General features: G+C 31.5%; 1 protein-coding gene across 1 annotated transcript in view; it reads left to right on the forward strand.

Moving 5' to 3' along the window:
* The window catches only part of CSE1L (chromosome segregation 1 like), a 57741-nt gene that overhangs the window by 17737 nt on the left and 15193 nt on the right, over positions 1-24811 (forward strand). Inside the window, exons 2-14 of the mRNA XM_051976534.1 lie at positions 2090-2185; positions 4399-4541; positions 7438-7539; positions 7629-7774; positions 9897-9987; positions 10372-10479; positions 11633-11725; positions 15650-15817; positions 15918-16047; positions 16885-16950; positions 21851-22053; positions 22883-22967; positions 24626-24687. Of these exons, the coding sequence (XP_051832494.1) occupies positions 2101-2185; positions 4399-4541; positions 7438-7539; positions 7629-7774; positions 9897-9987; positions 10372-10479; positions 11633-11725; positions 15650-15817; positions 15918-16047; positions 16885-16950; positions 21851-22053; positions 22883-22967; positions 24626-24687 (1482 nt within the window). The 5' untranslated portion in view covers positions 2090-2100. The remainder of the gene's footprint in view (positions 1-2089; positions 2186-4398; positions 4542-7437; positions 7540-7628; positions 7775-9896; positions 9988-10371; positions 10480-11632; positions 11726-15649; positions 15818-15917; positions 16048-16884; positions 16951-21850; positions 22054-22882; positions 22968-24625; positions 24688-24811) is intronic.

The raw sequence follows: 24811 nt of genomic DNA on the forward strand, positions 1-24811 counted from the left end.
ATATAGAATGTCCCTAGCTTCCTACATTCTGTTTACCAGGACCCAGGCTCCCTGCCCTGGCCAAGTGGGCAACTGTATCCTGTTTTTCTGTTCCCTAAATCCAGTTGTCCACACAGGAACTAACAAAGCCCCTACTGGGGTTTATTTAAACTGTACATTTGTTTGCTTGTTTTCCTAGTATCTCCTCCAACATTTGTCACTTTCCTTTTTTCTTTGTAAATCTGGTGGTTGTAAGGTAGAATCTTTAATTTGCATTTCTGTAATTATTAATAATTTGGACATTTCTTTCATATTGCTGCTTGGACTTCTTAAAACTTTTTTGTACTTTTTTTTTTTTTTTTTTGGCTGAGGCAGTTGGGATTAAATAACTTTTTCAGGGTCACACAGCTAGGAATTATTAATTGTCTGAGACCAAATTTGAACTCAGGTCCTCCAGACTTTAAGGCTGGTGCTCTATCCATTGCACCACCTAGCTGTTCTGTTTTTATATATTTTTTAAACCATTTTTCATGTGAGGAATAGCACTTAGAAATTTGAATTCATTTTTACAAATATAACCATTGTGAGAGAAATTTGCTATGCATATCCATCCATAAATCTGAAAGATAATTTCTATTTTATTCATCTAATCCATATATAATTTTATCCATTATGCTAAGTTGTGTACTCACCTGGAATTTATTGTAAAGATTTTGAGATTTTTTTCTGTCCCAATTGCTTTCCAATTTTCCCAGACATTTTTGTCAAATAGTGAGTAATTACCCCTGTAAATTGGGTCTTTAGGTTTATCAAATAAAGCACCACTATGTTAATTTGGTTCTACATGTAATTTATGTAATCTGTTTTACTAATAGGTCTGGTTTATAAGTAGTACGAAATTGTTGTTTAGTATTTTATAATATAGTTTGAAAACCGATACTAGTAAGTTCCCTTTCTCCCCTTCCCTTCCACCCCCCGCCTTTTTTTTATTTGCTTTGAAATTCTTGATTTTTTTTGTTTCTTCTGATGAATTTCTTTATGATATTTTTCTAGCACTATAAAATAATACTTTGGTAGTTTGGTTGGTACCGTTCTGAATAAATAAATTAGTTAAAAGTTTTTTCATGTTTATTCAGTCTACCCATGAACAATAATATTTCTCCAATTATTTAGGTATGTCTATTTCCATAAGCAGTATTTTTATAGTTTTTGTATTGTATTTATTCTGTAAATATTTTCAATGGGAATTTCTCTTTTCCCTTTGAGCTTTTGCTGAAGTACTGGTGACTTATATAAATTTATTTTTATATCCTAGTTATTTTTGTTTTGTTTTGGTTTTGATGATGGATCTATCCTGGTTATTTTTTGAAAAAAGCTCAATAAGACTAAAGTCTTACTATATTCAATATATATTGAATATCAATATAGTCAATATAGTAAGACCCCCAACTTCAAAATTTTTCATTTGATGCATATATACCACATGATATTTTCTTACTCATTATTCTTCATGGTCTTTGAAAAAACCAACACAGTCATTATCATGCTATTCTGTTTATCTTTTGGGTTGTAAATAAAATTTCTTTTTCCTGTCTCTGCTTATTCCTGCTTCTATTTTGCCACGCTTTCCCTTTATTTATTTATTTACTCATCACTTATTTATTTATTTATTTATTTGTTGTTGTTGTTGTCATTGTTTGTTTTTTTGTTTTCTCACACCGGTTCTTTATTCTGGTATACATTTGTTTTTATCTGTCAAGGTAACCATTCTCACTATCATGAATCCAATTTATGAAAGCCTTTCTCAATTTATATCCCAAACATGATAGGTTAACACACACACACACACACACACATATATATATATATATATAAAGAAATGTATCATACTTTGGTACCCTGTAGAGTTCTTAGAGGACTGAGATTTGAACATGGTTCTGCCACTTTTCCCTTTGTGACCTGTGTCATAAAATCTTTTTGGGGCCCAATTGTAAAATGAAGGCTTTGGATTTTACCCTTAGGATTTCTTTTAGTTCTGAATTTATGATCCCATGAATGAAATCATAACAAAATCATTTGATTAATTATTCAAATCTCTTCTATATTTTAGGTTCTGCTACAATGGAACTAAGTGATGCAAATTTGCAAACTCTAACAGAGTATTTAAAGAAAACACTTGATCCTGATCCTACTATCAGACGTCCAGGTAAAATGTGATGCTCTTGAGTTTTTCCTTTGAAAAACAAATGAAGAAGTACTTAATTCAATCTACTTTCCTTACAAATGTCACCCCAATAATGACTTTTGCTTTCAGCCATTATTATTGAGTGGTCTACCTGTCTGTTTATTGCCTTTAACTTTTGTTTTCATACTCAGTAGTTAATTTTTGCTTTTAGCATTTTCAGAGTGAAAAGATATTACCTTAAATATAAAAATATGTGTTTATAGATGATGTTTTACTCTGTTCTTGAGTGTTTTTTTTAATTCCTACATTAAAATATCCGTTTTGAATCGAGAGAAACTGGGGCACAAAATTAATTCTATTAACTTTAATAGTTAATATATTTAAAAGTAAGTCATTAAATTTCTGGTGAAGAATGGGAATCAGATATTGTATTGAATCTAATAAACTTCTTTTAAGGCTCAATTTTAAAAAATTGTGATTAAATATTTTCTACTGAATATATCTTATACCTATTAGAAATGTTAAAAAGTTCAAATAGTATAGTATAAGCCATTGTATGTAATGTGATATCATATAAAACTTGTTTTTCCTCCAACTTGCTTTTGAGGTTATTCCTGGATTTATAAAGGAATTCTTTGAAGGGTAGAACTGACTAGTTGGCGACATGTATAATAAAACACAGGATCCCCAAACAGTTAAGACTGTGTAGGTTTAAAAGGAAGAGTATACCTGTAAATGTACTTTTTAAAAAGTGTTAAATATTTAATATGGCCACAGCATACTAAGGAAATTCTCTGACATAGTCATTCAGACTATAGATAGAAATATTTTGTTCTTGTTAGGGAATTGTCTTGTGGAAAATAAAGAATAGGAGTTAACTAACTAGTGCTTCTCCAAGTGGAGGATTTATCCAGAATGTTTCCTAGGAATTGGACTTACTCAATATCTTTTTAAATGGTTTGGAGTTTTCAAATTTTCAAATGTTCCTAAACTCTTCTTGAGTAATAAAATAGTAAGCTGACATAGATATATGTCATCACTCTTTTGATGGCTGTGGAAGGGGGTAAAAAAGTGACAGATAAATTTCTTTATGGGCATGTTCAAGGTAATCCATGTTGAAAGAAATAGTTGAAATTGTAATTATAAAAGTCAAAAACTGGCATAACTTGAAAGCTAGTGGGATGATCTGACCTATTGAATTTTTCCTATTTCTAATCATTATTCCTAGAGAAAAATATAGTAGAAATTGAAAATATGGAGAAAAGGGCATATTTAAATGGCAGAGGGAAAGACTATGAGCAAGTAAGAATAGTAGAAAGTTTTCTGTATGTGTAAACACTGAAAGCATTGAGAAAGAGAAAATGCTAGAAATTTTGAAGACATAGGAAAAATGAAAGAACACATTGATTTACAAAATGGCCAAAAACCCCACCTAACTTTTTGCTTCAAATGGAGTAAAAAGATTCAAAAAGAGTCATCATAAATACAATATTTTATGGGATAATCCTCTTCATGAAGAGTAAAAGTCATGACCTGTATTCTAGTCTCAGATAGGTAATTAGAACACAGTTATATGTTCCATGGCCCTTAGGTGGCACCATGGCTAGAGTACTAGCCCTGAAGTCAGAATGAATAATCTTTCTGAGTTCAAATCTGGCCTCAGATACTTCCTAGCTGTATAACCCCAGGCAATTCACTTAACTCTGCCCTAGTTTCCTCATCTATAAAACAAGAAGGAAATAGCAAACCAGCATCTTTGCCAAGAAAACCCAAAAAAGTTAGTCACAAGTGAAATAGTTCAGTGAAGTTACTTTGCTGTATCTTTTCTTTTTTTTTTACTTGGTAAAACTGGAATGAAAATATCTGTTATTGTGTTGCTAAGGACGAAATTTAGTATGTACATGTTAAAGTACATTCAGAATTGAAATCATTGTACACATATCATGTGCTCCATTCACTTAATTTTATGCATGAGGAAAAATAGATCCTAATAGATTTATCTTGAGTTACAAATGAAAACTAGAATGCATGGGAAAATGCTCTTACTATTGGAGGACTTTGGGTACCTCCATCAAATTAAGAACTTCTGATCTAGGTGGGGTTTGATTAGATTTGTCTTCTCATAACTTTGAAATTGAAGTCTTTGAATTTGTTTCTCATATGCTTAAAATGAAAAGATTTTGATATTTAATAAAATTATTTGTTGTTCCCTAAAATATGATATTATTTTACAGCTGAGAAATTTCTTGAGTCTGTGGAAGGAAATCAGAATTACCCATTATTGCTTTTAACATTGCTGGAGAAATCTCAAGATAATGTCATCAAAGTATGTGCCTCAGTAACATTCAAGAACTATATCAAGAGGAACTGGAGAATTGTACGTATTTTAGTAAATAGGATTTTAAAACTTTTATCTTTTCTGTAAACTTCTAGGACCTTTGCAAGCAGTATTTGCACATAAATTAAATAGAAATTTTTTTGAACAAGGATCTGTTTCAAAGCCCTTTTTTTTCTCATTGGTTCTTTAAACAATTTTCATAAATTTGCCTTCCTTGGCAGTGGCTAAGATTTTATATTTTTGTTGATTTCATCTCCATTTTTATTAATTTCAACTTTGTTAGTACCTCTGAATTAAGTGATGTTGCATTTAAAAAATATTTTTGTTTATTCTTGATTTTTAAAATAGATAAATTCTGCACATTAGCTTCAAAGCTGTCTTTTTTTTTCCTTTATATCTTTTTTTGTTATTCCGTGGGCTTTAAAAAATGTTTCAATGACCCTTTTTCTTTTTAGAGGTGGTTCTTATTATTACTTTTTGTAAATTTAATTGCGTGATACAGATGTTTTGTCAGGGAAAACTGCTATATTTAATAACCTGAACATTAAATAAAAGTTATTTTTGTGTCCTGGACTAAAATTGTGAGTTTATATATAATGAGATAAAACTAATTTATTGAAGAATAACTATCACATAAAAAAATTTTATATAATGGCAAAATAATTTTCTTTATTCCTAAAGTTCTTTACAATGACAGCTGACCTATATATTTTAGAATGTAAACATGTTCATAATTACAAGATATATTTAGTTGTTGTTGACTACAAATTTTAAAACTACTACAGAATCTTAAATTATGGAACAGGTTTAATGCTTTGACCTTGGCACTATATAGCATTCTAAGTCATTCAGTTCTGTCTGGATCTGGAATTCCAGAAACTAAAAAGTCTTAGATGCCTTAGATCAGTATGAGAATGAAACATTAATTTGATTTGGATTTAGATTGTGATTTGAAAAGAAGAAACTTCTTCTTTTATCTTCATTTCACTACTGTATATGAGTGATGTAAAGTAGAATGGATACAGTAGTGTTACCAAAATCTTGAAGTAGAGGGGACAGAGTAATTGACACTATCAGAAGCTGCAGAATGAGGTTTCAGAAAAGGATATTAGATCTTGCAATTAAGAAATCAGTGATAAATTTGGAGAGCACAGTTTCACTTAAATGAGTTCAGGAGCCAGATTGGAGAGTTAAGAGAAAGTGAGAGGAGAAGTGTAAATATCTACTGTACATGGCCTTCTCAACTGTGAGGAGTTTAATCATAATAGGGAGGAGAAATATACGATAATAGTATGGATCGGTCAAGTTATGTATTTCTAATGATGGAGGACATAGCATTTCTGTAGGCAGTAGTGAAGCAGCCAGTAGATGAGATGAGATTGAAGACAAGTGAGAGTATGGGAATAATGGAGGAGGAATCTCTGAAGAAGATAGGAAAGAGTGAAATCAGCTGTCCACATAGAGCAAGTAGAAAGGCTGCCTGAGTAAATATGATGGGAGGATAAAGGACATTCTCATTAAGCATCTGAGTGATATGAAATGAGGAGGAGGAGACAAGAAGGGCTGAATGCAAATGGCATCAATTCTTTTCCCCCATTGAATTATAATGTAGGGTTCTTAGTTGAGAGAATTGGGGGAGGGAGAACCTTAGAAGTAGGTTCAAGGAGAACGAAAAAAATTGCTAAGTGGGATTGTGAGTTAGGTGTAAAAGGATTGCCTTCCTATAATAAGGACTCTGTGAAGTTACATTACATAGATTTGTAAGTGGACCCAAGTCAGCATGATTTTCTGCGGTTTTTTTTTTTTTTTCCTCTAGCTTCATTCAACTGCATATGTGTAGGAGCAAAAACAACAGATGGTAGTGGTGATCTGATTACAGGTTGAAGATTGTTGGGGCAAGAATGGCAATATGATAAAGGTATCAGGGACTCAAGAAGTTAGTATAAGATTAAACTTGTTTACCAGTGAGTCAGTTTGGGGAAGGAAGGAGAGTATACCTAATGGAAAGTGCTGGTATGGGAAAGATCTGGAAGCTTTAGGGATTGAAGGTCATGGTGAAGACGAAATACATTGTTTAGGATTGCAAGGCAGAAAGAGAAGTAGAATGGCAATAGATTGTCATTAGATAAGGGAATTTCAGAGTTCATGAACATGGAAAAGGTATATTTGAGGGTGATGGCAAGATCAAGAGTAAGAACATTTTTTTTTTTTTAAATAGCGTTTTATTTGCAAGACATATGCATGGGTAATTTTTAAGCATTGACTCTTGTAAAACCTTCTGTTCCAACTTTTTCTCTCCTATCCCAACTTTTTCTCTCCTATCCCGCGTCCCCTCCCCTACATGGCAGGTAGACCAATACATGTTAAATATGTTAAAGTATATGTTAAATATAATATTTGTATACATATCCATATAGTTATTTTGCTGCACAAGAAAAAGAGGACTTAGAAATAAGGTAAAAATAATCTGAGAAGGAAATCAAAAATGCAAGTGGACAAAAACGGAGGAAGTGGAAATGCTATGTTGTGATTATGAACATTTTTATATGGGGCTAAGAATAGAGAAGGAGAAGATTTGAAATGAGGAGGTTGATGAACTTGAAATGTGTGAGCATATTTGAGAGAGTATCCATATGTATGTTGAAGTTGGAGGGAAGAGATAAAACTGGGAGTTAGGTACAGAACTTGAAGAAAGAAGAATATCTTGGAGATCCATAACACCAGCTACTAGGATACTGATTAACTGGTGGGTGTGGATTGTATGGACCCCAAAGGAAAAGAGATTACAGAATGATGACTGGTATAGGGTAAACCTAGAAGTAATAATCGGCATCAAGGAGTATCCAAACTTCCCTACTTTGAAGAGAAAATGTATAGTTTGTCTAGGAACTTAAAAGAGAATTTATCATGTTAATTATCAATATTTTGCTTTTAGATTGAGGATGAACCAAACAAAATCTGTGAAGCAGATCGGATAGCCATTAAAGCCAATATAGTGCACTTGATGCTTAGCAGTCCTGAACAGATTCAGAAACAGGTAATATAGGATCATATAATTTATCTTTTCAGATTTGTTTTATTAAGCTTTCACCCAAATAAATTATTTTTTTTTCTTTTTGTTTCTAGCTGAGTGATGCAATTAGCATCATTGGCCGGGAAGATTTTCCTCAAAAATGGCCTGACTTACTGACAGAAATGGTTAATCGTTTTCAGAGTGGAGACTTCCATGTTATCAATGGGGTTCTTCGCACAGCACATTCATTATTTAAAAGGTACAGGATATGTGTGGGCATGTAAATGCAGATTAATTTTGTTTTTCATATATACTATTGTTCTTGTGCATAATAAATGCTCAGTAGATGTTTATTGAATTGAAATTGTTGCAGTTACATTTTTGTACTTAATAACATATCTAAAGCACAATTACCAACTCTTTAATAAAACAAGCAAGTTTTAAAGTCTTTTGACTTTTAAAATATTTTTGTTATTGTCTAAAGTGTTTTCCTAGTTCTGTTCACTTCCCTTTGCATAAGTACTTATAAATCTTTCCAGGTTCTTCTTAAACTGTCCCTTTCATCATTTCTTATAGAACAGTAGTGTTCCCATATACCATAACTTGTTCATCCTTTCTCCCATTGATGGACAGTCCCTAGTTTCCAGTTCTTTGCTACAATTAAAAAGAGCTGCTGCAAATATTTTTGTAGATAGGTCTTATTTCTGTTTTTTGTTGTTGTTGTTGTTGGGATATAGGCCAACTGAGTGTTGCTGCAGGATCACAAGGTATAAACAATTTTGTAGTTTTTTAGTCATAGTCCCAAATTACTTTCCATAATGATTAGACCTGTTGTTGGTTCCAGCAGCAGTGTATTATTATACCTATTTCTCACATCTCCAATAGTGTTTGTCATTTTTTCTTTTTATCAAATTCTATAAATGTGAGATGGTATGTTAGATTTATTTTATTTATCTAATCAGTAGTGATTGGGAATGTTTCTGAATATCACTATTGATACCTTAATTTTTTTTCCTCTGAAAACTGCCTGTTCATATCTTTTGATCATTTGGTCAATTGGGATGTGGCTCTTATCAAAGAAACCTGCTGCAAGTATTTTCCTTCCCACTTTCCTGTCTTTCTGCTAATTTTAGTGATACTGATTTTGCTTACACAAAAAGTTTTATATTTTAAATGATTAAAATTGTTCATTTTACTTCTTACAAGCCTCATTTATTCTTATTTATTCTAAAATGCTTTTACCCATAAATTTGACAAGTAATTTTTTCCATGCTTTTCTAATTTTTTATGTCACCCTTTATTTCTAAGTTAGGTAACCATTTGGAGCTTTTCTTGATATACAAACATGTTTGTCTATTCCTTGTTTTTGTCCCACAGTTTTCTTTACAGTTTTTGCCAAGTAGTGAGTTTCCTCTCCTAATAACTTGGATCTTTAGGTTTATCAAACACTAAGCACTATGGCAAGCAAATTTTTTTCATGTGTTTACATGTACTCTTTTCTCACTTTTAATACACCATGCATATCTATTTCTTTTCTAAATTCTCCTGTGTCATTTATGTTTTCTTACAAATATGTACAATCTCTTCTATATTTTGCTATCTAACATTTTCAAAATGGTTCTTTTGAAACTTTTTTAAATGACTAGTAAATACAAGACACTTTTTTATGAATTCCATACTAAATTAAATCTTATTTATTTTGATATTCTATAAGACTCTGGCTAAACTTAAGAAAAATGAGAAAAATTTGTCTCCAATATTAAATTTGTATTGTATAAAAATAAGATATTATTTCTTAAATTAACCACCTAACTAGAGATGATGAAAATGTGATATTTTAAAAAAGCAAAAAAGGCATTACTGCTAAAGAAGTGATAAAAATTAGAATGTCTTCTTTCATGGAGTTTACAATGTAAAATAATAATGTGTGATACTGTACAGTAACATATTTACTAATATATTTTGTAACAAGAACTAATTTTATATAGTGCTTTAAATTTACAAAACATTTTACATGTTAACTCAATTTAATTTCATAACGAGCCCAGTTTACAGATGAGTAAACAGTTTTAAAAAGATTAAATAAGTTTAATAAGGTTAAATAAGGTTAATAAATTTAAAGTGTCTGTAATATAATTATTGTACCACAGTGCATATTTGTGTGTAGAAAATAATAATTTAAAAAGAAAAGAATGGTGTAAGAAAGCATTAGGAAAAAGAGCTTCTAAAGGAGACAGTCATGTAGGTAAGAACATTATTATCATGAAAGCCATCACCAAGGAGACTATGAAGTCACCGATATCAAGTGCTAAAAAGATCACAATGTGAAATTAAGTTCTTTAATAAAAATAATTCAAATAAAATGGCTCTTTATTTCCTAGGTATCGTCATGAATTTAAGTCAAACGAGTTATGGACTGAAATTAAGCTTGTTTTGGATGCCTTTGCACTACCTTTGACAAATCTTTTTAAGGTATTGATGAGAATTTTAAGTTGAATAAATTTGTTCAAATTTTAAAAATTAAATTTATGAAACTATCTTGAAAGCTTGTTTTGACAAAAAGTTATGTGGGGTTTGGTTTTTGGTTAACATTTTCTTGGTCTTATTTGATTTTTGTTCAGCTGTGCACTAGTTATTGAAAAGAGGTAAATTAAAAAAAAAAAAGCCCAGCATATTATAAATAAGAAGATTGTTCACTTTTACATTGGTTTTTGGATAGGGTTAAGAACTATGAAGAGGTCCAACCTGGCAACTGGCAACAATACAGATTTTTATTTGTATTGTAGAACAATAAATCTGTGACTGAGATTGCATATTCTTTACTGATTTTATATCTAAATTTTTTCCTGTTTTAAGGCTACTATTGAACTCTGCAGCACCCATGCAAATGATGCATCTGCTCTGAAAGTTCTTTTTTCCTCTTTAATTTTGATTGCAAAACTGTTCTACAGTTTAAACTTTCAGGTAAGTTTCATCTTAATTCTTACTACTTTCTATGTTATCAGATTGTGGTTTATGTTATATAAATAATTAACTTTTGATTATTAAGGAAGTTAGAGCATCTCTTTACCATTCCCACTTAGTTGTTTCAGTGGTCACAATTTTGTATAGGAATAAGAATTCTATATATGTTTCAGTATGCCAAAAATTTGTGATTTTATCTCTAGAAGCTTCCTCTACCAAGTCATATAATTGCTCTGATCAAAGTATTCATCATTTGATGACTAATTGTAGTTAGATAATAAATTGTCTGTTTTTGTGTCCATAGAGAAAATTTTCCATTTTGCTGTAGGACTTGCCAAAGCTTAGGCTTATTCACATAACCTTCAAGAATCAAGCACTTAGTATTTCTTTACATGTCATAATAAGACATCAGGAAAAGACTGCAACTCTTTTCTCCCTGGTGTACAAAACATGACAAACTGTAGCTTTTTATCTTTTTATATATATATATATATCTTTAAGAATACCATTTTGTGAATAGAAAGATATAATAATAAAAAAAATTTTTAAAAAGAATATCATGTTAAATTTGTTAATTCATGAGTTATTGAATACCAATTCAATTCAATTATGTGGAAGGTACATTATGTTGAAGGATTGTGTTGAAAGTACTTGATATTGAAAGGGACAAAAGAAAAACAGTACCAGCTCTCTAATTTATGCATGCTGTGTTCACAAAATAGTTTTAATACAACTAATAAGTGGAGAGGTGAGGAGTAGTGATATGGACCTTAGAATACAGAAATACTTTAGCAGTTGGACCCCAGAGGGTTTAGAGAAAATTTTGTGACAAAACTGAATTTTCCCATTAAGGATAGATGTATTTCAGCAGTTGGAGATTGTCAAAAGTAAAATGTGGAAAATGTGTGTGTGGAAAATGGCACTAGAAAGGCAAGATGAGTTGTAAACACCAATTTTCTGATCATAGAATGTTCACAAGAGTTTAGTGTATTAGATTGTAAGAACCAGAACTTAGTGATCCTTGAATATCATGCTAAGGGGTTTGGATTTTATTCAATAGAAACTAAAGAACTTAATATTTGAATAATTATAAAAATAGCATAATACTTTATTTTACTGAAATTTCTTTAGCCACCATCTATTATCTTTTTAGGACCTACCAGAATTTTTTGAAGATAATATGGAAACATGGATGAATAATTTCCATAGCCTCTTAACTTTAGATAATAAGCTGCTACAAACTGATGTAAGTATTACATGAAGTATACTGTTGTTATTCCCTCATTTTAGCTGTCTTCAATTCTTTGGGGCCTTATTTAGGGTTTTCTTGGCAGAGATACTGGAATGATTTGCCATTTCCTTTTCCAGTTCATTTTACAGATAAGGAAACAAATGCAGACAGGGTTATGTGACTTGCCCAGGGTCACTCAGACCATATTTTTGAACTTAGGAAGATGTCTTTTTTACTTTAGGATCCAGCACTCTTTATCTACTATACTATGTGGTACTGTACCATAAAGCATACTAGTTGTCCGGTATTTTACCTCTCTGAATGATTTTTTATTGATTCTCTTTCAAGAGACTGGCTTTTTATAAAATGTAAATGCTTTAAAAGGTAATCGAGTATATCTGGGATTTATTTTCGCAAAAATGCCCTTTAATATTCCTGTGTCAATGACACAGTATACGACAGTCTTGAGACATTTTAAAGATTATTTATATTTCACTTGATCGAACCATGAGTTCTATCTTTATTTTTCATTATTTCCTTAATTATGCCACCTTCTCCATGAAATCTTTCCTGATCTCCAGTGCTGTTAATAACGATGTCTCTCCTTCCATTGCCCCAAGCAATCTCAATAAAGAAAATTTACTTTTTATTTATTCTGTATATATTTATAAATGTACATGCTGTATCTCTCAACAGAATGTTAAAAACCCTAAGGGCTTTCTTTCATTGTATCCCCAGTGCTTGACTCTTAGATATACTTAATAGCTATTTGTGGATTGCTAGATTTGACAAGAACATCACATTCCTGAATTTTATAATTGCTTAAAGGTAGAGTATAGTATAGTAGAAAGTTAATGAGATATCATCAGGGCTGCAATTCAAGTCTTGACTGCTTTACAGTGATAATGTGAAACTGATAAAAAATCATTTTACCACTCAGACACTTACTTTCCTCATCATTAAGATGAGTTCATCTTCAGAGTAGAATTTTAAAAGCCTCTCCTACCCCAAAGAGTAACATTAAATGCTTGTTTGCCCAGAAGGAATTTATATAAGAACTCAAAAAAGGTTTAAAAATCAAATGAGAGCAATCTAGGGAAAATTTTTTAAACAAAGAACCATTCAAGAAAAACATAAAGATTATGAAAAGAAAGTCAACTAGTTAGAATAGAAGATAGAGTCTTAAAGAAGAAAATAATTCTTTAAAAATTAAATTGGGAATGGGGAAACCCATAAAGCTATAAGAAACCAAGAAATAACAAATTAAGGAATGAAAAAAAATTGAACAAAAAATTGAAACATCTTTATTTTAAAAAAAAAAAGGATCAAGAAGAGAAAACGTAAGAATAATTTGACTACCTGAAAACTATGACCAGAAAAAAAAAAAAAACCTTGACACAATAATGCAAGAAATAAAGAAAATTATTCTGAAAATTTAGAAAATAGAAACAGAAAAATCCACCAATCACCACCTCAAGATTCTACAAGAAAAACACATGGACACATTCACTAAATTTTAAAAACCCCAGATCAAAGCAAAAATTTTACAAGAACAGACAAATTCAGATATGCTAGAGCTGCATGTTGAATTGTATAGCATTTATCAGCACCCAGAATAAAAGATCACTGGTCCTAAAAGATAATATATTATCAATCAAAAGAATTATATGTGGTCAAAAATATCCAACAAAACTAACCATTATATTGAATTCCTTCCAAAATGGACATTTAACAAACTCATAAGATTTTCAGGATTTTATCTCAAACCAAAGCTGAACTTAATAGAAAATTTAACATATAAGAGCCAACATTAAAAACTAATTTCAAGGGACTTAACAATGACAAATGGTTTGTGCTTATTTCTGGAAATGTAAATAATATGTCTAAGATTGGCATTAGTAATTGAGTAGTTCAAAAGAAAGATTGAGGCTGACCTGAATAAAGGAAATGTTTAAGAAAAGGTAAAAATTGTAATTATTCTATACAATGAGGTGCAGAGCAAGAAATTATATAGAAGCTTCAGATGGGGGAAAGGGACTGGTAGTTCTGCAGACCTCCTTATATTAGGAGTGGGTTAAATAAGAAGCAATACGTGTGCGCGTGTGCGTGTGTGTGTGCGTGTGTGTGTGTGTGTGTGTGTTGAAAGATATATTACCCTTCAAAATGTAAAGAAATAAGGAGGGGAAGGAATAAGATAAGGTGGGGGACAGAATGAGAGTAGGGTAAGGTATGTAGATTAAGAAGAATGGGATAAATGGAGAGGGAAAGAATGGGGGGAGCAAAGAGGGAAGGATCCATGTTTAGGTGGAAGGGTAAGCAATAGCAAGGGAGGTAAAAAGTGTAGAACTAAGAAGAGTTAGCAGAGATATGTTATAAGATATACAAATACAACAAAAAGGGTTAGAATACAACTTAGAAATAAAAGTAAAGTAGTAATCATATCAAAATCAAACTTAAAGATTCAATCAAGAGAAATAATATACATTGTATTTCAGCCATATTAATACTGTTTTAGTTGCATATATATGTATGTGTAAAAGTATATTATATATGTGTTTATATAGATGTATATAGATATATGTGTGTATGGAGGTAGATATATAGGGTGTAGATATAGTAGAGATAGTGGCGTGTGTGTGTGTGTGTGTGTGTGTGTGTATAATCTACAAATAGATCCGTGCTTAATTATAGCCTGCTTGGAGGAAGTTTGGACCAGGGCTGAGGGGGGGAGGGTGAAAGAGGGAAAAAAAAGAATAAATAAAAAGTGCACAGCAGAGTATAAAAGGATAACTTACAAGAAAAAGAAAAAATGGATGGTCATAAATATAATATCCTACATTATTATTTGTTTTCTTGAAATGGAAATATATTGTGAATCCTTCCTCATTTGCCGGATATATGACAATGTTTTATTTTTTTGTTTGTTTTCCTTTTTTTTTTTCCTATTTCCACTTTCATTTTCTAATGTTGTACTTAGTTTTAAATGAGAGGTTTGGATTTTAGGTGATTTCTAAAGTCACTTCTTACTCTAAATCCTGTGACCCTGGTTGATTATTCAAACTGTGAAAATTCTAAAATAGAGAAAATAACTTGTTATTTGAAAAACAGATATTTAATTGTACAATAACCATTTTATTTCCAAATTGGGAATGAAGGAAAATAGCAAAAACATAAGGATTATCTAATCTGAAAATTTATTTATGATCTATAACCTGAAAAAGTCACCTTTTGAGATTAAAAAAAAATTATTGTGTTTTATTTTCCCCCTCTGGAACCTCAGTATTAGCTATATTACCTATTAGGTAGTCACATTCTGCCTTCTATGCTCTCTTGTATAATTTTCTATTGTTATTTAACTTAACCTTGGCTTCTTATTTCATAATGATGCTTTCTCCCCATTGTAGTGTAAGATGGTTGAGGGATTGTATGCATTATATTGTCCCCACAGGGACTTTGCACAGTGTACTATATACACTTTATTCTCAGTATTTGTTAATTAATTGATTTATGGTGGAGGCTATTATGTGATAGTTTTATATTAGAGACAATTTGGCATCTAATTAGAGATCTATAGATGGAGTCAGGAAGATTTGGCTTTAAATCCTCCTCCCAACACTTACCTAGCTGTTGGACCCTGGACAAGTCATTTCATGACTTACTGAGCCATATGTTGAAAGGTTTTGGTTCAGGAAGGAGTTTCTAGACCATACTCTATCTTGTCAGATATTTGCCTTTAAATTATTGCTTTCTTCATATTATCATGAAGAAACTTTATTAAATTGAGTGAAATGATTGGTTAAAGAAAAGTATTTAAAATATGTGTTTAAACTAATTACCTATTACTAGTTTTAAAGAGTATAATTTGCTACTTCATAAAGCAAATCAGTTTTTTAAATTCATGTTAGTATATTTGAGTTTTCAGTTTTTTTTTTATGTGAGGATGAAGAGGAAGCGGGCTTATTGGAGTTGTTAAAATCCCAAATTTGTGATAATGCTGCACTTTATGCCCAAAAATATGATGAAGAATTCCAGCCATACCTGCCCCGATTTGTTACAGCAATCTGGAATTTATTAGTAACAACAGGCCAAGAAGTCAAATATGATTTGGTAAGTAGATGGTCAGAACAGATGTACAGAACTTCATTTTTCAAGAAATACAATGGTCAGTGAAGTTTTTTTATGTGTTCCCTTTTGTGTTTTGTTGTAGTTGGTAAGTAATGCAATTCAATTTCTGGCTTCAGTTTGTGAGAGACCTCACTATAAGAATCTCTTTGAAGATCAGAATACGCTCACAAGTATCTGCGAAAAAGTTATTGTTCCTAACATGGAATTTAGAGGTAACTATTGTCATTTATGCAACTAGCTTGTTGGATGAATGGGATCTTAGTTTTAAAACAATCAAATTACATATCATATTAAGTCATTAGTCCTTTTTTTTATGTACCTCTTATTTACTCAACCCACATTTTTAGGTTTGAGAGTAAAATTGACTTTTCAATTATTTCCATCCTTAGTCTTTATTGAACCTAAGCTCAAATAAAAGCATTGACTCTCTGGAAACATTTCCTTAGAACTCTTAGTGCAAAAAATATATATATATTTTTTTTATAGTGCTGCTGAATTCAAGGGAAGATAAGAATAATTCACCTTGTTAACTTAGGTGGAGTGATGTAGAGTTTGGTTCAGATTGCTGGTATCTTGGGAATTGCTTTCAACTTGCACAAAGCAAAGTGATCACATATTTTCAGAATATAAAATAGCAATCTACTAGGTTTCTCCTTCATGTTGATTTTAATTATGAGTGTCTGAATTGTGCTTTTTATTGTGCAGACTTTTCCAAAGAGGCATCCTTTCTTCTAGAGTCTTGGAGCTTAATATATAATATTGTAGGTTAAATAAGTTAGCATATTTATGAAGATAAGAGGCACTAAGTTTCCTACAAAACAGGCATTGGATCATTTGGATCCTGCAATGTATGACCATTTTTTCAATTGACTTGGTACTAGACACATTTCAAAAGGATACCTGCTATTCATCTATGAACAAAAATATCCATCTACTCGGGGTGAGGCATATTTGGTGTTTCTGTGGAATAAAACTAAAGTTATAAGTAGATAGCAAGAAAATATGATGACTTGAAAAGTTTTTTAAATTTTGTGTATGTCATTTTGCAGCTGCTGATGAGGAAGCCTTTGAAGATAATTCTGAAGAGTACATAAGGAGAGATTTGGAAGGATCTGGTAATCTTTTGTCTTTGTTCATCCCATTTTTAATTGATGCCTTGTGTATTTTAATTGCATTTATTTATGAATATACTTCCCCCCATCTCCTCCTCAGTTTATTCTTTGAATATTTTTTCAATTTGTTTATTTTTTGACACTCATTTTTTTATTTTGATTTCCATATTTTCCTCTCTCACCACCCCCAGTCCTATTGAGAAGACAAGCACACATTATATAGATGAAATCTTGCAAAACATTTTCATATTCACCATGCTGCAAAATAAATAAAGGAAAGGAAAGGAAAAATAAAGTGAAAAAACCCCATGCTTCAGTCTGCATTCAGAGTTCATGAGTTGTCTCTCTGGATGTGGATAGCATATTTTTTTTTCCATGAGTATTTTGGAGTTGTCTTATACTATTGTACTAATCAAAATAGCCAATCTTTCACAATTGATTGTCATTATAATATTGTAATTGTACATAATGTTCTCTTGATTCTGCTCATTTTATTTTTATCAGTTCATAGAAGTCATCCTAGGTTTTTCTTGAAAACATCCTCCTTTTTCATTTCTTTTAGTACAATAGTATTCCATCCCAATCATATACTATAATTTGTTCAGCCATTTCCCAACTCATGGACATCCCCTTGATTTTTGTTTTTTTCTACCACATAAAGAACTGCTAGAAATAATTTTGGACATTAGTACTTTTTTTTTTCCTTTGATTTCTTTGGAACATATAGACTCAGTAGTGCTATTGCTAGGTCAAAATGTGTGCAGTTTTATAGCACTTTTGATAGAGTTCCAAATTATTCTCTAGATCAATTCACAACTTTATCAGCTGTTACTAATGTACCTTCTTCCCCTCTAGTAGTTATCATTTCTGGTAGGTATGAGGTGGTGCCTCAGAGTTGTTTTAATTTTTATTTCTTTAATAGTGATTTAGGTAATTTTCATATGATTATTGATATCTCTGATTTTCTCTTATGAAAATTGCTCATTTATGTCATTTGATCATTTATCACTTGGGAAATGGCTCTTTTTGTAAATTTGGCTATGTTCCTTGCACATTTGAGAAATGAGGCTTGCTGTACAAAAATTTTTCTTTTCAATTTCCTTCTTCAAGTTTTGCGTATATTTGTTTTGTTTATGCAAAAACTTCATAAGTTTCATATAGTCAAAATTATTCATTTTATTTCCTGTAATTTACGCTATCTCTTGTTTAATCATAAAACCTTTCCTTATCCATACATATGACATAATTTTTTTTTTCATATTCCCATGATTTACTTATGTCACCCTTTATATCTAAGTCATGTGCTCATTTTGATTTGACATATAGTGTGAGAAATTAGTCTGTTTTCTTTCAGGTTATTTTATAGTTTTCCCATCAATTTTTCATATCATGAGTTCCTGTCCCCGAAAGCTTGTATTCTTGGGTTTTTATCATATACTGGAATACTCTGGTGGTTTACTTAACGTATTTTATATATGTGTTCTTTTTCATAATCATCCACTCTATTTCTTATTCTTAACAGATTATTTTGATGCGAGTCTTTTTTAATAATAGAGATTCAAAAAGGGAAAATACACTTTAGTAAAAGCAGCCTGCACATAGATTACATCTCACTGCAAATAGTACATTTCATACTTATAGTTCTTTACCGATGTATTGAAGAGAGGGTGATGAGTTTTCTCAACTCTGCTATAACTAAATTTGGCTATTATAATTAAATAATAATGTATTAAAATATATATAGCATTGAGTTTGTTTTAAATTCTTGTTGTTAATATATCTTTTAACTAAACTCTTGCTGAATGTTTAGACTTGATGAATTTGTCTTCTGTTTCTATTGGAGAAAAAAATATGTAGTTATCTTGATTGGAAAAAAAAAGTCATTAAATCAGATTTATAATGGATGGTTAGTCAGAAAGCACTTACTAATTGCCTACTGTGTGCTCTACCTAAGTGCTTAGAATACCAAAAAAGGCAAAAGACATATCTTGCTCCCAAGGTATTTAAATCTAATAGAGATAATATCCAAACAGATAAGAACAAATGAGATATGTACAGGATAAATTAGAGATAGTTAGCAGAGGGAATATAGTATTAAGGGAAATTGGGGAAATTCAGGAAGATTTTCTGAAAAAGGTAGAAATCTGGGGGATTTGAAAGATACTATCAGAGTAGGAAATAGAGATGAGGTTGGGGAGATTTTCCAGGCATGGGGGACACATGTGGGAGACAAACTTTGTATGACAAACGACAAAAGAGGCCGTTGTCAGTGAATCACAGAGTTTATCACGGATGCACATGGAGTAGGAATACTGGAAAAGGTAAGAAGAAGGCAGTTATAAGAGGTTTTTATTGACAATATTGGAAGTAATAGAGTTGATTGTATTGGGTACAGAGTAACATTGTTAGATCTAGTCTTTAAGAAGATAGTGTCTGACGGCTGAGAGAAATGTGGGCTAAAGAGGAAGGAGATAGGAAGTAAGGAGACCAACCAATACTCCAGTGTAATAGTCCAGATTTGAGCTGATAATATTCTGTAGCAGAGTGTTAACATCAGAGGGGAGAAGAGATGTGAAATTAGAAGTGAGAGAACTTGGCAACAGAGTGAATATAGGGATTGAAAGAGAATAAAGAATGGAAGATGACACCTAGGTTGTGAGCCCAGGTGCCTGAAAAGATGATGGTGACCTCAACAGTAACAGGGAAGTTCAAAAGAAGAAAGATTTTTTGGGGGGAATCACAAGTTTAATTTTAGACATGTTGAATTTAAGATGAATACAGGACATCCATTTTGAGATGTATAACATGCAGTTTGAAAGAAAGAGGGCTCTTCCCCCCTCAATCTATTGGAATTGCCTTGAATCATTAATCATTGTTGAAAAAGCCAAGTCTGTCACAGCCAATTATCACATAATCTTGTTTTTACTGTGCTCAATGTTCTCTTAGTTCTACTCACTTCACTTAGTATCAATTCATGTAAGTCTTTCCAGGCTTTTCTGAAATCAGTTTGCTCATTATTTTTTTTTTCCCCTTTCTTAGTAATAATAGCTTTTTATTTTTCAAAATTTATACAAAAACCTTGTGTTCCAAATTTTTCTCCTCTCCTTCCCCCTTCCCCAGGACAACAAGTAATCCACTATAGGTTAAACATGTGCAGTGCTACTATACATATTTCCACATTTTTCATGCTCTACAATAAAAATCAGATCAAAGGGGAGAAAATGAGAAAGAAAAAAAAAAAAGCAAATAACAGAAAAGGTGAAAATACTATGCTGTGATCCTCATTCAGTCTCCATAATCTTCTCTCTGGATGCATATGACTATTTCCTTCCCAAATCTATTGGAATGTTCATCGGTTCTTATAAAACAGTAATATTTTGTTACTTTCATATACCATAACTTATTCAGTCATTCCCTAACTGATGGGCATCCACTCAATTTCTAGTTCCTTGCCACTACAAAAAAGTCTGCTACAAAGTTCCTTTTCCCTTTTTTATAATTTATTTGAGATCCAGGTCCATTCATTGCTAGATCAAAGGGTATGCACAGTTTGATAGCCCTTTGGGAATAGTTCCAAATTGCTCTCCAAAATGGGTGGACCATTTTACAACTCTACCAATGTGTTAGTATTATTATAACAGATTGAATGAAGAAGTAAGTGTGAGAATCTAGTTCTTATCAATTAAGTCACACATTAAAGAAATTTAAATATATATGTTTTCCATTATTTTTGTTTAAAATTTTTTTCATGAAATTGTCATTTTATGTTAAACTAATAGATTTTTTCTTTTTCTAAGTGAAACTTGCAAACTTATTTGAAAATATCAGTTTTAATTGTTAGTATAGTAAAAATGGTTATATCCCACATAACTAAAAGATCATTGAGGAATCTCAATAACTTTTCAAAGGATTATGGTGTAGGTCCTTTGATCAAAAAGTTTAAGAATCACTGCACTGTATGTGCTGCCTCAGCTTCATCTTTTTCAATATCTAAGTATCTAGCCTTTATATTTTGCCTTTTTCCTTATTCTTCCGGTAATACAGTTTTCATACCGAGAATTATCCTTTTAATAGACATCAATTTGCTATTTTCTTTGTTTTCAATTTGAGTTAATGTCATGTTTTATTCTTCCAGTATGACAAAATATCTAGGTATCAAAAATTTGTAAAATTTGTGTATTAGTTTAATGAAGGTTCAATTAATTTCTTAGTAGATAATAGGGCTTTACACTTATTTCCTTTTTTTTTTTTAAATATTTTACAACATTTCTATTTCTAAACATAATATTGGAAGTCATGCAAATCCAAATGTAAAGACCTTATTTTGCTCTCAGAAATCCTTGTGAGTGGGATGGATTTGGTTCCCCTGCAGGGTTGTATGCTAACTCCAGTTCTTTTTCCTCACACCCTTTCCCCATCTCATTTTACATATGAAGAAATGGACCTGAGGTTAATCCAGGGCTTGTTCACAGGCCTGTGTTCACATCCTAATTGGCATTCTCATTTACTAGTTGTGTGATACATTTTGCTTAATTTTCCTGAACCATGTTTTTGATTGACATCTTACTAGTTTACGAAATGGTTTTGAGGAAGTACAAAGCACTCTTTAAATGTGGGCTTCTAAGTAGTCTAGACTAGCTAAAAGTGTTAAAAACTTGAAATTCCATCATGTAATAAATATATATCTCCAGGAATATCAAAACTTAATATACCATATAATTTTATAAGCCCTCATTTGTGATATTACAAAAGATATCTTCTCACGTAACTTTTTGTGGTTAATTTTTGTTTTGCTATCACAAATTATTTTTCATTTTCTTGGGTTATTTTTGTCAGATGGTATAGAGATAGTTTATCTCTTTCTACTGACTGTCTAATCATTTTTCCCTTTTTTATTTTATAGATATTGATACCAGACGCAGGGCTGCTTGTGATCTAGTAAGAGGATTGTGCAAGTTTTTTGAAGGACCTGTGACTGGAATCTTCTCTGGTTATGTCAATTCCATGCTGCAGGAATATGCCAAGAATCCATCTGTCAACTGGAAACACAAAGATGCAGCAATTTATCTAGTAACATCGTTAGCTTCTAAAGCTCAGACACAAAGAGTAATGCTTTTCATTTATGATTTATGATTTGTTTTAATAATTTATTTGGGTATGGGGGAGTAGTGTGATAAAGAGGAACCCTGAATAGAAAATTAGGAGACCAGGATTCTAGTACTGGACTTATTCTGTCTTACCTGTGTGGCTTGAGACAAAACTCTTGATCTTGATCTTGGCTTCATTTTTCTCATCTTTAAAAAGAAATTATACATTACATTTCTGGTATGCTTTAATTTCTAGTCAAGAAATAGCAGTGATTGTACACTGGCTTTATTTGCCTCTCTCACTGTTGAGATGTTTGTAACACTTGGAGGCTAGTTATTGGTATCTCAAGTGTAGGATGTAAACTTCGATGGTCTAAGATTTGTGTTGCAAACCAAAACACCTTTGTCACAATGACCAGATAGAACAGGGACTTGAATTCAGGTCCTTTAATTCTTAATTAATTCCAATACTATTTCTATTATTAAACAACTATAATTGTCTGCTTAACTTGGTTCAGAGCATATGACTGATAGTAAAAGTGGCCTAAAGTTGGGGGTAAAAATAATTACATTATCATATTTGTTATCTGAGCTCAGGCTCTTATCTAAAATTATATCAAGGATTTTTGCACATTGGCTTATTCCAGATTTATGATGCACTCTTATTCTTCATTCAGTGTTCTGCTATAATTTTCAAGCACTGCCTGATACTTCTTTGTTTGGCCTGTTTTGTTTATGTTTAGTCTTTATTTTAAAATATGCATTTATTAAACTCCCCATATTTCTAATATGAGAGATTAGAATCTGTAGGGTTTTTAATTCCATTTGGATTTAAATTTATTTTTCAGCATGGAATTACACAAGCAAATGAACTTGTAAATCTTACTGAGTTCTTTGTGAATCACATTCAGCCTGATCTGAAATCACCAAATGGTAAGTTGAACATTGTTAACTCTCTTCCAGACATTTTACTATGGGCTCTGTTTCTACAGATTATATCTGATTAAGGAAAAGATATTAAAGATCAAAACCCCACAATTTTCATTAATCTGGAGGCCCCATAGTATTTAGTGAAATATCTTTTTTTACACATTTTTGGGAAAATGTCCTTTTTTTGATTTGTTTCTTGCTTCAGAGTATGTTTATACTTAAAAAAGAAGACATACTTTTCAGATTATATATTGAAGATAAAAATGTCTGCCCTAATATCACATAATAATAGTAGCAGCAAGCATTTAAATAATACTTTAAAATTTGTGAAGGCTTTTACAAATGTTATTTGATTCCTTGCAACAACCTTGGCAAGTAGTGCTGTTATTATAATATTCTTTTTAAAGATGAAGAAACTAAGGCAGAGAGAAGTTAAGTCACTTCCCCAGGGTCATTTAGTTACTAGTGTGAGGCCAGATTTAAATTTAGGCCTTCTGTATACTGGATCAATACTTTATCTACTAGGCCACCTAACTACATAACATCCACTATTGGTGTGGTATTTTTCCAGTAGGAATTTTAAAATTAGAAATACTTACTCTAACTTTGTATGGTAGTTCTTTCAGTTAGTTATTTTTATGATCTTGGAAAGCGGGGGATGGGTGTGTACTCTTGGATATAGGGTTTAGCTGTGGGTTAGAGCTATGTCATGGCTATTTTCTATTAGATTTTTGAGCAGCCCACACAAGAAATTTAGAGGATTTTTACAAATGTTGACTTTCCTTATTGCATTTGGCCAGGCTGACTGAGGACCTTACCTCAAAGGCAGTACTTAGATTAGTTCTCTTGTAACTTGATATATGCTTTCCCCAAAAAGCAAAATGCTCTGCCTAAATGTACAATATAAAACACAAGGCTTATGAGAAGACTGGGGTTCAGAGAATAATGCTCAAAAAAAATTATTAGTAATGTATAAAAACAAGATAGGAACATAATGAAAATGATGGCACAATTTTATGCATGTTAAATATTTAAATACATCCCAATTCAAGTTCTAACCTGGATTGGTATAGTTAGAGACAAATTGGTCAGGTCAGAGTTGTTCTAGGCTCCCTTCCCCACCCTTCCTATCTTCAAGTAGGTAAGGGGAACAGCAGATCAACCTTCTTCTGCCCACAGCTCCTACTGCATCAGAAGATATACAATAAATAAAGCACTTTACCTTGACAAAGACCTGAAGTATGCATATGGAAGTAGGTGTCAGAAGGATTTCATCTAGTGAGTTACTGTGAAGTCGTGTAGTTTTTGCATTCTTGATGTTTTTCTTAGAAGAAGTTGTGCATAAGCAAACCTTGAAATTCACATTATGCTTAACGTGTTCCCTAATATATTAATTGCTGTGGAACAAATTCATGTATTCAAAACAAGCATTATAGCAGAACAACATATATCTGATATAAAATCTTTTTGTAATTGTTCTTAATTAGCTATTAAGAACTCTCAACTTTTCCTAAAGGATTGGAAAAGAAATTAAAGCATAAGTAAAACCAACTTTTACCCCCAGAAGTCTTAAATTTTGGAATGATTTGCTTATGGTTTACTTTTTAGTGATTTAGTGTTTATGACTTGAGTTACCATGATGTTCTGTTATTCTTTAATAGTGAATGAATTTCCTGTACTTAAAGCTGATGGTATCAAATATATCATGATTTTCAGGAATCAAGTAAGTTTTTTTTTCTCTTTTTTGATCATTATTTACCTCCTAAACTTCTTACTGTTTTATGTATCAGATTTCTTGTCTTTTTACTGGGTATTATCATCTCTTTTCCTTTAATGATAACTTTTAC

Source organism: Antechinus flavipes, chromosome 2, assembly GCF_016432865.1.
Source record: "Antechinus flavipes isolate AdamAnt ecotype Samford, QLD, Australia chromosome 2, AdamAnt_v2, whole genome shotgun sequence".
Lineage (NCBI taxonomy): Eukaryota > Metazoa > Chordata > Mammalia > Dasyuromorphia > Dasyuridae > Antechinus > Antechinus flavipes.